At 54.3% G+C, this 15,985-nt stretch overlaps 1 protein-coding gene across 2 annotated transcripts in view; it reads right to left on the bottom strand.

Moving 5' to 3' along the window:
- The window catches only part of LOC118235682 (B-cell CLL/lymphoma 9-like protein), a 42,130-nt gene that overhangs the window by 3,384 nt on the left and 22,761 nt on the right, over positions 1 to 15,985 (bottom strand). The window contains exons 2-6 of one of the 2 annotated variants that reach the window (XM_035433296.1): positions 10,224 to 10,639; positions 7,632 to 7,757; positions 5,870 to 6,035; positions 4,766 to 4,850; positions 375 to 2,829 (exon numbers count right to left, since the gene is read on the bottom strand). In XM_035433296.1, the coding sequence (XP_035289187.1) occupies positions 375 to 2,829; positions 4,766 to 4,850; positions 5,870 to 6,035; positions 7,632 to 7,757; positions 10,224 to 10,536 (3,145 nt within the window). In that variant the 5' untranslated portion in view covers positions 10,537 to 10,639. The remainder of the gene's footprint in view (positions 1 to 374; positions 2,830 to 4,765; positions 4,851 to 5,869; positions 6,036 to 7,631; positions 7,758 to 10,223; positions 10,640 to 15,985) is intronic. The other variant, XM_035433298.1, reaches the window with a different exon arrangement.

Genomic DNA, 15,985 nt, shown 5'->3' with positions numbered 1-15,985 from the left:
TGCAGAGCACAAATTTCAAAAATAACCAGTAAAACTGTACACGCATTTACAATGACTAATTAATTTAGCTAACACAGTTAGCCTAAGTCAACTATATTTCATTCAGGTAGGTTCAGTTACTCAGGCAAACATCAAGAAAAGAGCATTTTGCTCAATTAAATCTGAAGTATAAAGCCAAATGACACTGTGTCAAGAATTTCTCCATTGTGGTATTTTCTGAAAGTAATCTTCATTTAAATTTTGACAAAAAATACTGTTTCCCAATTGAGACAGAAAGGGCCAAAGATAGACCCCTGTGGTACACCGGAGTGCAATGCTAACCAAGTTGACTTGCATCCCTCTATCTGCATTCCGAGTATGTAATAAGCCCATACCTGTATCAGTAGAGCTGCTTCCCCCGTTGCCAGCCCCCTTAGCCCCGGCCGGCCCACCTGGACTGGGCAGGGCGGTCTTGGGAGACGCGGCCCAGCCAGGGGAAGCGATGGGCATGGCCGGAGACTTGAGACGCCCAGGAGAGCCGGACGGAGAGTGCAGCCCCAGGGAAGAGCCCATGACTTGGGGAGACTTGATGGAGGACGACGGGGTCCCGGCACCGCTGGTGACGGGCGGGAGCTGGGGAGGGGGGGGCCCGGCCGAGGGGATCTGCGGGGATTTGAGGCTCGGGGCGGAGGGGGAGGGCATGAGGGGGGACGGCGCCTGGCTGAGGGAGGGGGACTTGAGCTGGTGAGGGGGGGGCAGGGCCGGGGAGCCCATGGGGTTGATGTTGAGGGAGAGTTCGGAGGAGCAGCGGGGGCCCAGGTCGGCGCCCCGCGGTCCGGGCATGTGGCTCAGCCGGGACGTCCCGCCCATGGGAGACAGGCCCTGCTGGTCGGGCCGGAACATGTCCGGGCCGGGCTCCTGGGGAAGGTAGCCGCCCCCCGGGTGGCCCCCCGGGAAGGAGGCCTGGCCGGGGAACGACAGAGGCCCTCCCCCATCTCCTCTCAAGATCATGCTTTTGTTGCCTATCATCCCTCCTCCGTTCTGCGCCGCCCTGACTCGAGCGATGTCCTCGGGGCTCAGAAGCCCCTCCCCCCCATCTGGCCCCGCCCCTCGCGCCTTCTGCACCAGCATCATCTGCTGCTGCTGCTGGGCGCTCATCTGGAGCCCCAGGCCCATGTTGGCGTTCATGTTCATCTCCACCAGGTCCCGCCCCGAAGGACCGGCTCCGCCCATCGGAGAGCCCATCATGCCTCGGGAGCCGGGGAAGTCCATGGGGTCGCCCCTGGGCGGGGGAGGGCCTCCCCCCATGCCGGAATTGGGGAAAGCGCCCTGCTGGTGCTGCTGCTGCTGCTGCTGCTGCTGTTGCTTGGCTAGCCGGTCCATCTCGAGTCGGTGAAGCCCCTGGAGCTGCCGTTTCTCCAGAGCGCGGAACAGCTCCTCCCGCTGGGAGGGCAGGAGGCGGTCGGGGTCCCCCTGCAGGTGCTGGGGGAGTCCCCCCGGAGGGTAGCACCCCTGAAACGGCCCGCCCCCTCCTCCTCCTCCTCCTCCCCCTCCTCCCATGTTGGGGGGGATCATGTCGTCAGGCCAGCCCATACCCGAGCGGGGGGGCCTCTGGTGTCCCATGGCCTCCATGGGTAACCCGCCTCCCGGGTTGCCGGGGTAACCCCCAGGCCCGCCCCCGCCGCTGGGGGGGCCCCTCTGCATCTGTCCAAGGAAGCGCGGGCCCCGGGGCCCCTCCTGGTGCATGTCTATCAAGCGCCCGTTCCCACCCCCTCCCATCATGGGCCCCGGCCCCCACTGCGGCTCTCCAGGCTTGCTGTGGTAGGGCGGGGGCGGGGCCCGCATCATGGCCACGCCCAGCTCCGACATCATCCTGTGGTGGTGGGGGTGGGGGTGCATCTCCTGCTGCCTCCTCTTCTCCTGGTAGTACTCCTCCTGCAGCTTCCTCCAGGCCACCTGCTCGGGGGTCAGACCGTCGGGCCCCAGCAGGGGCCCCATGTCCAGGCCGGAGGGGGACGAGAGGTGGGGGTGGTGGTGGTGTGGGTGAGGGTGGGGGTGGGGGTGGTTGTGCATGGGCGGCAGGCCCGGGTGGGGCCCCATCTGGGGGTCGTCGAGGCCCGGCCCCCCCAGGCTCTGCGTCTGCGTGATCATGGACTGCAGCGGCTCCTCGTACTTCTTCATGCCGCCAGGAGGGGGCGCCAGAGGTGCGGTATTGCTGTTGCAGTTCCCGGGGTTGCCGCCGCGCCCGGCGTTGCCGTCCAGGCCGCCGCCCCCCACGCCGCCGCCGAGGCCGTTTCCGTTGGCGCCCGGGCCGCCGGGGTTCCCGTTGGGGCCCCCCGGGTCCCCCGGCACGCCCCCGCCAGCCCCCCGCAGCAGCAGTCTCTCGATGTCACGCAGCGTCTGCAGAGACCGCTCCCGGTGCTCCAGCTGCTCCTGGGACAGCCCCTCCGCGCCCCCCGGCCCCTCCCGCCCCCCCGGCTCCCCCAGGAGGTGTGCGGGGGTCGCTCCGGGGCTGGGGGACGGGGAGGCCCCGGGGCCCGCCTGGGCCAGCAGTCCCGGCCCGTCCGCCCCTCCCGGGCGGCCCCCTCCCGCCGCGGGGTTGGCCCCAGGGGGGTGTGGCCCCGGACCGCCGCTGTTGGAGTTGGGGGCCCCCCCAGGTCGGGCCTGCAAGGCCTCGTCCTCGGGGTGTCCCGTGGAAGACGGGGTCCCCGCGGAGTGGAGATGGCCCCCTGCCCCTCCCACGGAGGCGGGGCGCGGCGTCCCGCTCTGAGATTTGGGGGTGCCGGTCGGAGGGGTGCTGCCCGAGTTTAGCTGCTCGGACAGGCCGGGGAGCTTCCCACCGGAGACACACTGAGAGCAGGCGATGAGGAAGAACGAGAAGAAGATGGAGGGAGCAAGAAAAAAAACAAACATTTACATTTAGATGACTTGATTTGAAAAACAGAACCGTTAAGCCAAGAAATCTTAAAAGCCCCTCAGCCCCCCTTCCAAACCCATTCCCAGTAATTTCTCTAGCACGGTTTCTTGAAGCACTACATGTGCACAGCATCAGGATGACAGCGTGAAAACGAAGATGTCATCTTATGCACGTTGTCATCATTGGTGTAAACGGTGAACCACATTCGCAACCAAGTTTACAGCACTTACCGTATCGGTTCGAATCCAAGACAGGTTTTGCGTTTTTGTATTATTACATTTTAAATTAAATTTAGCCAGCAGCATACTGAATACAGCGTGACTATCGAAGGGGAGATTGAGAACAGCGAGACAGCCATAATTCATGAATTCAGCTTTTCTGATTATGCAAATTAACCAATGAGTACTGACACTGCAAGTCATGGCACCAACGTGCCACGGTGCAGAGGGAAAAAGAGCAATTATGTAAAAGCTGAAATTAAAGAGCTTGCACATGAATGAAAATTGTCAGTGTAAAAATGAATGTAAAAATGTTAACACCCTCCTGGGCTCAGTAAAAATTGTTCTGAATACACAGCTACATTTGTTTTGTCTAATTTGTTTGACAGAACAGTCCATGGTGTATTTAAGGTCCTATATACCCATGACGGTATATCACAGAGCCATTTGAATGCAGAGTTACACATTTTGGTGGCTGGGATGATGAGAAACACCACAGCTCGCTTGCTGAGAGCTGACTTTCAATTTCCTCTTTGACTGGAAACTTAAAGATAGAAACAGGAACAAAGCTGGATATTTGCAGAGGAACAGAAATGTCACAGCAATAAAATAAAAAAATTAAAAAAAAACTGCCTCCCATACCCCTGAGCACCTGCGAAAGCCCGCCCCCTCTGCATGACAGCCCAACCCCTCTGCCCGAAAGCCCGCCCCCTCTGCATGACAGCCCACCCCCTCTGCCCGAAAGCCCGCCCCCTCTGTGTGACATCCCGTCCCCTCTGCAGGACAGCCTGCCCCCTCTAAGTGACAGCCCGCCCCCTCTGCCCGACAGCCCGCCCCCTCTGCCCGACAGCCCGCCACCTCTGCTCGAGACCCCCCCCCCCCCAGAGAGGAAGCGAGCGAGCAGTCTGAAAATATAACGGCCTTTTCCGCTTTTAATTGTCATGCAAATTGCATTGTGCACTTCGGACGGGCCGACGCGTCGCCTGGGGACTTATCATGTGGCGTATTATATGAAGACGTGTTAGCGGGAATGAGGGGAAGGTTAGGGGGCCTGTTATGAATAGTGTGCGTGTGAGTATGTGTGTGTGTGCGTGCGTGTGAGTATGTGAGTGTGTGTGTGTGTGTCTATGTGTGTGTGTTTATGTGTGTGGTGCGTGTGTGAGTGTCCATGTGTGAGTGCGTCTGTGAGTGAGTGTGTGTGTGTGTGTATGAGAGAGTGAGTGCGTGTGTGTGTATGAGAAAGTGTGTGTGTGTGTGTATGTGTGTGTGTGTGTCTGCGTGTGCATGTGTATGGGAGCGTGTCCGTGTATGTGTGTGAGTGTGTGAGTGTGTGTGTATGAGAAAGTGTGTGTGTGTGTGTGTATCTGCGTGTGCATGTGTATGGGAGCGTGTCCGTGTATGTGTGTGAGTGTGTGAGTGTGTGTGTATGAGAAAGTGTGTGTGTGTGTGTGTGTGTGAGTGTGTGTGTCTGCGTGTGCATGTGTATGAGAGCGTGTCCGTGTATGTGTGTGAGTGTGTGTGTATGAGAGAGTGTGTGTGTGTGTGTGTGTGTGTGTGTGTGTCTGCGTGTGCATGTGTATGAGAGCGTGTCCGTGTATGTGTGTGAGTGTGTGAGTGCGAGGCTAGGGGCTCAGGGGTGCTGGATACTGACCTGGTCCAGTTTGGTGCGGGCGACGGTCTTCTGGTGGAAGAGCAAGATGGAGTCTGCGTGGCCGTGGATCACCGCCTCAGCCGCTCTGAGAAACACGAGCGCCCGTCAGAGTCTTAACCCTAACCCTAAACCCTTAACCCTTAACCCTAAACCCTAACCCTTAACCCTTAACCCTAACCCTTAACCCTTAACCCTTAACCCTAAACCCTTAACACTAACCCTTAACCCTTAACCCTTAACCCTTAACACTAACCCTTAACCCTTAACCCTTAACCCTTAACACTAACCCTTAACCCTTAACCCTTAACCCTTAACACTAACCCTTAACCCTTAACCCTTAACCCTTAACCCTAAACCCTAAAACAATCATTCACAAAATCCTGCATTACACTAACGGTTTCAATCAATTATACCCCCAATATTATTAACAACAAAGATTTTTACATTTTTCATAGCAATACATTTTCTGGGAAAATTCTCATTCTTTCCAAGGGACTGTACATTTTAAACAGCAATACATCTTCTGGAGAAACGTCCGCTGGACGTATTTTCAGATGTTTTTCTCAAACGTGTCCTTTCAAGTCCCAAACTACTTGGGCGCAAAGCACACCCCGAAGTTGCGATGTTCAGGATCGATTTCATTGGTCAACACAGTCATCACTGACTAATCTGGTGTATTTGTTGCTGTAACAACTACTGTATCTGTTCAACGATTTTACATTAAAGTCATTCTAGACAGCAAGCACATGCGTTAAACTATACATAGCGCAATTAATTCAAAAGATTTAACTTCAGCCTCTAGATCGCTGCTACTCTCAGTCGCACCTAGCTTGCCAGAAAGGAAATATTGGTCGTTGTCATTTTGATGCTGAGCAGCGACTAGCTAAATTTAACCAATCAGCACTCTCACGCTGTTGACCACTACAAATCGATCCTGGATGTCTGTCACAGCTGCAGGGTGTGGTTTGTGCTCCAGTAGTTCGGGAAATAAAATGGCACTTTTCAAACACTCTGATGGGGTGAGATACGGAATTTCAAATTATTCATCTGAGCCAGGTCAGGGGGGCGGGGCACACATTCAGGGACATGGAGAAGCGGCCTTACCGATTGGCTAGGCTGGTGGTGAAGACGTAGACCACTTGCTGAGGAGGGCGGGGGAGGGAGGCCAGCTCCGAGCGCAGGCTGGGTCCCATGCCCCGCCCCACTACGGGACCGGTCGATTCGCCCATGGGGCCCATGGGGGAGGGGCCAGGAAGGGGCTGCCCGGGACCTGCCATAGATCGACCAATCATCTATCAAGCTCAAGAATATCATGAAACAAAGTGAAGTATAGCAATGATTTGACTCTAGGAATCCAGAAAAAGGACTAAACTGTGTTTTAATCACAAACATTCCTAATTTTAACCCCATGCAATGCCTATTCAAGTAACTTAAACGTTTTATTAATACATGTCGGTATAAATACATTAGAAACTGTTTGAATGCATAACAAAAAGTTAAAAAATATTGTTTTCATAAATTGTGCAATATTGCCAGCAGGAATTCCACATTGCGCCTCGCCTCAATCTCATTCCAGACACGCAGTTCCGCCTACACACCACTAGATGGAGTCAAAACACAGAGAATGCGCCGTTAGCCTCTTCTTCAGGCTCACGTTCTCGTCCCTGTGCCGGACGCTTCGCAGAGCGGAGAGACAAAAGTCCTTTGTGCTCACAGGAGCATTCTGGGAGCCGGTCAATACTCGGCCGGTGAATAAATGACTAACTCCCGAGGCGTCACCTCGCCTGCGTCACCGGCCCTGGCAGGACGTTCGGCCTTGGCCTTGGAGCTTCTCCCCCCGACGCCTAACGCCGGCGTTCGCCGTCTGCGCCGCAAGGCCCCGGCGGTACGGAGAAACCCTGAGGAGAAGACGGCCCCCCCAGCACTGGGAGCTCCGCCGCCCCAGCTGACTATCGTCTTTCTCTGCCCTGCGACAGGACGTTTTTATCGGTTTTCTTTTGTTTTGCTAACGGTGGCGCTGCCGCCGGGCTAGGCCTAGGCCCCGCCGAGACGTCACGCCGGCGAGACGAGGCCGCGCGTATCACCCGGAACGTTCCGTCCAGGCGGCCACGCCCACGGCCAGCGAGCGCGCGTGCCAACTGAGAACGGAGAAGTGGTTTTCAGACCGACCGCACTTGACGAATCCAGCGGTGGGGAACCTCGAATTACTAAACGCGGCGCGCGGCGGATTAGCCGGGTCGTCTCAGCCTGTGGTGCAAGCGCGCGCGGACGCGTGTCGCGGTGAGGATTAGCACGAAGTGGGCCGCGCGCTAAAATAAGGAAGCTCTGAGCGAGCGAGGCTACAGAAATGCGTGGGCTGCACTTAGCGCATGCACACAGTGAAACGGTGCAAAGACATTCGGGCAGCTGGACTGTATTGAAGCCAACGTGCTAAAGCTACATCTCGTCAGACGTGCTGGAAAACAGGAAAATCATCTCCAGCCCAATATACAAATTCGACAAACAAAATAGGCACAGAATGTTCTGCACCTGTAGCCTATCATCTGCATAAATAATGATAATTGATAGCAGAAATAATTATACAAACAATGTACTGCAACAATGTGTTGCCGCCACGGTCTTGCACCATAGGCGGTGTACCACAAGGCTCTATATTAGGACCACTGTTGTTTAGCTTATATGTTAATTAATTTGTTTTTTTACCTCAGCTGCTCGCTTTTTGAGGGTTCTTGCCCAATGTTCCTGTTATCTTCTCACTGGATAAGAGCGTTTGCTGTATGCCTGAATGTAAACGTATGTGGTCGGCTAATAATGTAGCGCAGACTGAGGCATGTAACTGGGTGGGGGTGGGGGGAGGGGCACTTACGATGGGGGGCAGCGGCCGGCTTCTCCTCCTCTTCCTCGGTGTCGCCCCCGGAGCACCACTCGTCCCCGCTGTAAGGCTGCTTCTTCTCCAGCACGCAGCGGCGCTTGCTGCGCATCACGCCCTCTGCTGGTTGGAAGACCAAACAGCGAGGGGAAAAGGGAGGGTCAACGTATTACAGCAACCAACCATCACCATCCATCTCTACTTTTACTCACAGCAATGTTCCCCTCCCCCCCCCCCAATAAGAATTCCTGCGACCGGCAAAAGGCACACATCGGGCTCCCGTGACCTTTAAATTTCTGTGCAAATGGAACGATCCGCTGAAGGTAAAACTTCAGCATGACAGCGGGGCGGACACGTCTTAGACAAAGTGGAATATGAATGAGATCACAACGCTAAAAATGTTTCCATGGTAGTGCGGTCCCTGATCTCATTCGTTTTATACTTCCCATAGGACCAGCACCCAGTTTCATTCAATATACTGAACTGAGCGCTTTTCCACAAAACGCAATGTAACATCTTTTTTTAAAAGGCTATTCCCCATTTGGTGCTTTTCTCCCGATTTGGAACGGCCGATCGTAGGCGTGTCCTTTTACTGCCACGCCCCCGCCCCCGCCCCTGCAGGAGAGCGCAGACTGGCGGGCGTATCCTCGGACGCGAGCCGGCGGTTCAGCTGCGCAGCCGCTAGGTCTGACGGACTACACCGCCCAGCAGGCCAGGCGGACTGCAGGCGCCACTGTGAGGGGGGAGGAGTCTGTTGAATAAAGCCCCTCCCACTCTGGTTGACTGGGAAGGGGAAGATGGGCGGGGTTTCTGCTCACAGGGGCCAGAAAACTGAGGTCAGGGCCGTGAAAGACGGCCCATCCTTCCTGACTCCTCCCTGGACTGGGGCAGAGGTTCGCTCTCTCTCTCTCTCTCTCTCTCACGGTCTGTCTCTCTCGTTCTCTCCATCTTTCTCATTCTCTCTCTTGTCGTCTCCATCTCTCTTGCAGCTGGACTGATCCATCGCTGGTCCCCTCTAGATGTTGGTTTTGCAGAGACTGAGTGGAGTGAGTACTTGCATTACACTGGAAAGTGCTCCTTGGTGACTTGCATGTTTTTGGGATGACTGTAAAGGAGATGGGAGGGGACAGCCAAAGACACGCCCCTCTCTTCCTTTCCTCTCTCAGACTCCTCCCTCCTTTCCTCATCACACCTATCAGGTACGGAGCTGCGTGTGTGTGCGTGTGGGAATGTGGTTGCGTGCGGGAGTGTGTGTGTGTGTGTGTGTGTGTGTGTACATGCGTGTGTGGGAGTGTGTCCCCACAGGTTTTCTCTGTGCTGCAGGAAGTCTACAATGAGTCAGGAAAATGGCATTTCTCACTCACATACACACACACACACACACACACTAGGCACATGCACATTGCACTCTCTCCTCAGATGAATGTACACACTCACAGGAGCTGAACGCACACTCTCTTTCTGCCCCGCTCCAGTGAGTCTCTCACCCCCGCATCCTGAAACCGCCCCCAGCTCTGTCATCACCCCCCCTAGCCCCCCCCCCCCCCCCCCCCCCCCCCGCCAAACGTCCTCCCGCGCCCTCCACCGCCGTCCCAACCGCACCACCCACCCACTCACCCATCCCAGCACCGCTCGTCCTCACCTCCCAAATTTTAAATACGGGTTCAAAAAAAAAAAACCCCAACGCCACCTTTTCACTGCATTTGAAAAAAGGGGGGAACATTAAACGAGTTGTAAAAACAGTCTTTTTTTTAACGAGACCTCTCCTCTCTCGTTCAGAAGAAATCCGACGTCCTCCTTCACCTCCGGGCCGATCGTTTCTGTGACATCTGGCTGTTTTTTGCGCACGGCGAACGAATCTTGTAAAATTTTTGAATGGGGATTTCACGAAGCCCACAGCACAGATTACGAATTCACACGTGGACGGGCGGCCAGGAGTTTTTACACAGCGCCCAATCAGGCAGATTGATTCCACACCTGAGTCAAAACGCCAGCCTCAAATACCTCAGCTTATGGGAGACAGTAAAATTTTAAAACACTTCCACAGATGACCGAGAACTTAGTCATGTGAAAAGAAGTTCACCTCTTCGGATGGCCGTAAAATTTAATGAACTCCCCCAGATGACGGAATTGTCAGCGAAACACATTACCGGGCAAAAAGTTAGTCATCTGAAAAAAACTTCGCCGCTTCAGATGCTAGTGATATTAAAAAACTCCCACAGAATTTTCAGCAAAACACATTACCAAGCAAATACTTGCGTAACGTAAAATTTGTAAAAGCTCCACGATGATCCCTGAGAACGTTCAAAGAAATGTGTGTCTAACCAAAAACAAACAATGAGACGAAAGAATTTGGTTCTCAATAATGGTGCTCTGTTCCTGGAGATCTAACTGTCCTGTAATTTTTCGGTCCAGCCCTAACAAAGCACACCTCATTCAACAGCTAGGGATATCGTTGAGCTGCTGATTAGTAGAGTCAGGTGTGCCAAATCAGGGTTGGAGTGAAAACCTAGAGGACGGTAGATCTCCAGGATCAGGAGAGCACCAGAAACAGGTCTGAGCCTCACTGTAGCACGCGCGCTAGCTCACCTTTGGCGTCGGGTTCGAGGGCGGGGCCCAGGGCGTCCCTCAGCTCCCCGGAGTCCATGGACACGCTCCTCTCCCTCTTCGTCTTGCCCTTCAGCGGCCCCCCGACGCCGCTGCCCGATTGGCTGGCGCTCTTCACCCCCGGGTTGCCCGGGGAGATCTGATTGGCCTTGGTCCCATGATTCCCCGCCCCCGCCCCCTTGGACCCCAGGTTGCAGGCGGGTCCGGGCGGCTGCTGGTTCACATTGGGGACCTGGGATTGGGCGCTGCTGATAACTTGCTTGCCATGGTTGGTTAGCTTATTTTCCTGGTGCATTTGATTGGCTGGGGCAAAAGAAAGGGGGGCGGGGGTGGGGGCGGTGTTGATTGAAATCTTCTGCTGTGGTCCTCAGCGAAGCTCACACCACCTATGAAGACCCCTGATAACACAAACACACACACACACACACACACAAATTAAAATATAATCAGCAAGACAAACCACAACAGTCCAGTCTAATAAGAAATAAACCTGAAATAACACACAGTACATAACCTGACAAAGAATCGCAATATAAGCTAAGGAGAGCTGGGCCTATAGGCAAGGCCTGTGTCCATGCTATAGTCAGCTGTACAGCATGGCATGCAAGTTTCAGAGGATGCCAGAGCATACCTCTGCAAAGAGCCAATCAGAAACACACAAATATCTTCCAGCAGAGGGGGGTCTCAAACTTTCCCACACACTTGATGGGTGCATGCATTTTTTATGACTCCTCCCCCTTTGTACAACGCAGCCCGACATATGCTCAAACGCGGAATTCCAATGCTAACGTACGTGAAAGCGTTACCGGTAACCAGCAATGCCTATGTGATTACAGCAGTGTGTGTTTATTCTGATTGGTTCAGTGCAGTTTGCGAGTTTAATCTGATTGGTTTGCGAGTTTAAACTGATTGGTTTGTGCAGTTTGTGAGTTTAATCTGATTGGTTTGTGCAGTTTGTGAGTTTAATCTGATTGGTATGTCTATGGAAAATGTGTCATCAGCAGCCTTTTTTCCCATGTATCAGTTTCCCGAGCCACAGTTTGAGCACCACTGCAACACAGGGCTCTACGGTGCTCCATTTTAGGAGCATGTTCTCCTGAAAATTCATGTGTGCTGACTGGAAAAATAAGGAGCGCGTCTACTAATTGGGATGCATTAGCGTGCTCTTAAATTTTTAAACTTAGGAACACAAGTGCTCCTGGGGAAAAACCGTTAGCGTAGAGCCCTGCAACACAGCAGCAGAAGCCCGTTAGCGTAGAGCCCCGCAACACAGCAGCAGAAGCCCGTTAGCGTAGAGCCCCGCAACACAGCAGCAGAAGCCCGTTAGCGTAGAGCCCTGCAACACAGCAGCAGAAGCCCGTTAGCGTGCAGGCATTCGCTCTGTCTATAAGCAGCTTTCCGGGCCCAGTAGGAAGTGAGTTCATTGATCTGCTGTTAAATATAGTTTGAGGCTTCGCTGCCGATCTTCGCGTAGCCAGCGCCACTGGCCGGCGTGCTAAAAGCGTATCGCGCCTCTGGCCAATGACAGCCGTCCGACGGACCTGCAGCTACTGTTTCAGAACCTCCGCTAGTTTTTTTTTTTTTTCCAGGAGGTTTCTGCCGCTGTGTAGCAAAAGGGTCCGGAGAGGAAACGGCTCACGGTGTCGCCTCCAACACCCGACCCCCCCCCCCACCCCACCCCGAACAAGCACTAACCCCTCCACCCCCCACCTCCGAGCAAAAGTCAAGGGTCGCGGCTATTAATATTATCTCGCTGACGATAAGGGTGACGACGTCGCTGACATTTCCTGCGGCTTGGCGGGAAAGCTAGGCTCTCTCTGTCTCTCTCTCTCACTTTGTCTCTCTCTCTCTTACTCTCTCCCTCCCTCCCTCGCCCCCTTATCTCCGCCCCTGTCAGTTTGCGTCCCGCCCCGTCTCTCCCACAGGCCCGCCCTGCTCCAGCTGTGCTGTGCACCAGCACATCTGCCCCGGAAGATTCTATAAACACCACACAAACTCAATCTCCACACGCTATCTAACCCTCACTGTAAACTTCAACACACAATCTAACCCTCAACATAAACTTCAACACACAATCTAACCCTCACTGTAAACTTCAACACACAATCTAACCCTCAACATAAACTTCAACACACAATCTAACCCTCAACATAAACTTCAACACACAATCTAACCCTCAACATAAACTTCAACACACAATCTAACCCTCACTGTAAACTTCAACACACAATCTAACCCTCACTGTAAACTTCAACACACAATCTAACCCTCAACATAAACTTCAACACACAATCTAACCCTCAACATAAACTTCAACACACAATCTAACCCTCAACATAAACTTCAACACACAATCTAACCCTCAACATAAACTTCAACACACAATCTAACCCTCAACATAAACTTCAACACACAATCTAACCCTCAACATAAACTTCAACACACAATCTAACCCTCACTGTAAACTTCGTTGAAAACACTAATGCGGCACGGCGCTCAGCCAACCAATCAGAATAGCCCCATTAACTCAGCTAAGAGCCACGGCAAATATCTCCACAGGAACTAGCACAGAGGCGACATTTATTCTGTCCTGCTGCTGCAGATGAATTTGGATTTGTAAATGTTAAATGAACAGATATATTAACCTTTTTTAAAAGAAGAAAAACAAAAAACAGTAGCTCTCTCATGGTGTCCAAGAACTCTCTAGAAACATAAACAATGTTTCTCGCACTCAGAAAAAACAGAAGCAAAGGCAGACATCTCAGATTTCCCTCCAGGGAATCCATGAGATGTTTTTTTCCTACATTGGGTGAAATCATTCCTTAAAACAACTCCTCAAAGTTTTTAAATGTTTAAACAATTTTTTACATTTTCTCCAATAGCTTAAATGATGTAGCTACAATTACGACCCGTACTGTTACGTTGTTAAATGTGAAAAGGGAATCAAATTATTCCAGTATGCATTGTTATTAGAGTAGGTAATGAATCATTCCTTGCTTGGAATGAGTATGATAGAACTACATTTGATACAACCAAAAAGGAATACACATTCTACAATGGATAAAAAGGCAATTATCATAGATTGCATGTATTTGCACACATCTTTGCCAAGCGAAGGCATACCAAGCGCCAATGAGCGAAGATAGAGCCTGTCACTTTAAGAGAAAGGGGCAGGGGTTTTTGGGGGGAGGAGCCTCTGGCTCCAGGAGTGCGTTGCCAGGACACACTGCCCCTCCTCCCCGGTTCAGCAGCACATAAACCGCAGAATTCCACCACATTCCACAACTCTTCCTCTCCCTCCTTCTCCCTCCCTCTCTCTCTCTCTCTCTGACTCTCTATTACCCAATTATAAAAACCAGCAAAGAAACACAAAGCCGCACACATACTTTTAATGCCACTAACTCACACGAGAAGGTTAGGAGACTTTGGGGGAGTTCGGGGAAAGTTAGGGGAGAGAGCTGAGTTTCAGGGCCCCCATAGAGAACAGAGACAGATTTCTGAAGGAACACATCTGCTACTGGACTTGAGGGGAACGGGTACGGGTACGGGAAGGGTGTTGATTTTAGGGCTCACGTCCGTATGACGACGTGCTTCTTGACGGGCCGCTCCTGACGCCGCCCCGAACGGCGAAGCGGGCGCGAACGCGAGCGGGAGCCGATTTCGGCGCCCCGCCCAGGCACTCCAGGTGAACGACCCGCATTAACCTCGTCGGCACGGCGTCGGTCACCGTCGGTTACCGGCCCCAGCCTTCGCAGAGCGCGCTAACGTAGCGCGGCGCTAACGTAGCGCGGCGCTAGCAGCGCCCTCTCCGATCAGTCACAGCCGCGCGCTAACGGATCGAGGCCGCGGAGATCGGATATCGGGCCTCGTACGAAACATCCGCGTAGCGCCCGGTGAGGGGGGGGGGGCGGGGGCGGGGGGGGGGGGGGGAAGGAGGGGAGGGGAGGGGAGGGGGGCGCATCTGGGGAGGCGATTACGTAAGGTGCGAAACTGGCACTGTGAAGGCGCGGCGGAGCCCGTTCCGGCGCATGCACAGACACGCACGCAAAGAGCCGCCCGCGGGCTCAAACCGCAGGCGGGCACGCCGATCAGGAAGCGTACGTCCCTCAGAACCGCCTGCCTGTGCACGTGCACACGCACGCACACTCACTCCTGCCTCCGTCTCTCTCTCTGTCTCTCTGCCTGTACGGAGACACGTGCACACGCACGCACACACACGCACTCCTGCCTCCGTCTCTCTCTCTCTCTGTCGGTCTCTCTCTCTGTTTCTCTCTGTCTCTCTGGCTGTATGTCAGTCTCTCTCACTCATTTTATCTTGCTATCTCTTTGTCTGTCTGTCAGTCTGTCTCGATCTCTCTGTCACTGCTTCTTTGTATCTGTCTGTCTGCCTCTCTCCTCTCTCCCTCTCTCTCTCCCTCTGCCACTCCTTCTTTCTCTCTCTCCCTCTCCCGTCCAGCTACCGAAGAGCTGCACCAAAACAGAGGCCCGGTCGGGAGGCCCCTCGACAGCTCGGAGGTGCAGCTGCGCGGATGCCTTCCCAGCATGCAGCTGTGCTTCAACCAGGCCCTTTAACCTCTGCATCTGTCTCTCAGACACCCCCCCCCCCCACCCCACCCCCCCACCCCTCACCAGCGCCTCTCAGTCTCAGTCAGGGAGGGCTAAGTCCGGCCCCCGGCTGCATCGCACAGTCCCACGCTCGTATGGACGGACGTGCAGGCGAGCACTGCTATTGGACGAGCCATCCGCATGCGATGCACGCTAGCGGAAACTACAGCCGATTAGCAGCTGAAATCTTACCACCGGCCCCAGGTAATTATGGGAAATAATTACCTGTAAACAGTACAGTGTATATTTGGGTGGTTCTGTTAAAATATTGCCCACTTAATCAGCAGCAGAAGCGGGGGGCTAAAGAGAACTGATTTTAGCGCTGTTGCCAGGGAAGGCTGGATATAGAGCGGCCAAAGAATCCTGGGGTTCCACCTGAGCGGCGGCGTGGGCCTCGTTAGGGAGGGGAGCAGGAGAGAGAGAGAGAGAGAGAGGGAGAGAGAGAGAGAGAGAGAGAGAGAGGGAGAGAGCTCATATCCTCTGTCCCATGGCATGTCCCGTATTTTTAGTGCCAGAACATATTTATAGCCAGAGTCCCAGGGGGAGGTGGAGAACAGGGAAGGAAACACACACACACACACACACACACACACACGCACACACACGTGCACACATATGCACACACTCACACCCCCCCCCACACACACGTGCACACACATGCACACACTCACACCACCCCCCCCACACACACGCACACACACGTGCACACACATGCACACACTCACACCACCCCGCCCCCCCCACCACACACACACACGCACACACACGTGCACACACTCACCCCCCCCCCCCCACACACACACACACACAGCAGGCTCTCCAGGACGTAGGGCACAGAGCTCCTCTGTGCAGCAGAAGAATAAACAGTGGCAGCTCCAGACCCGAGCACCAGCCCAGCTCCAGACCCCCAGCCCAGCTCCACAGCCCCAGCCCAGCTCCAGACCCCCAGCCCAGCTCCAGAGCCCCAGCCCAGCTCCAGAGCCCCAGCCCAGCTCCAGAGCCCCAGCCCAGCTCCAGAGCTCCAGAGCCCCAGCCCAGCTCCAGAGCCCCAGCCCAGCTCCAGAGCTCCAGAGCCCCAGGCCAGCTCCAGAGCCCCAGCTCCTAAGACCCGGCCTAGCTCCAGACCCCCAGCCCAGCTC

This window comes from Anguilla anguilla, chromosome 9 (genome assembly GCF_013347855.1).
Source record: "Anguilla anguilla isolate fAngAng1 chromosome 9, fAngAng1.pri, whole genome shotgun sequence".
NCBI classification, from domain to species: domain Eukaryota; kingdom Metazoa; phylum Chordata; class Actinopteri; order Anguilliformes; family Anguillidae; genus Anguilla; species Anguilla anguilla.
Note: the sequence above shows the minus strand (reverse complement) of the source record. Positions and strands in the feature narration are given on the sequence as shown.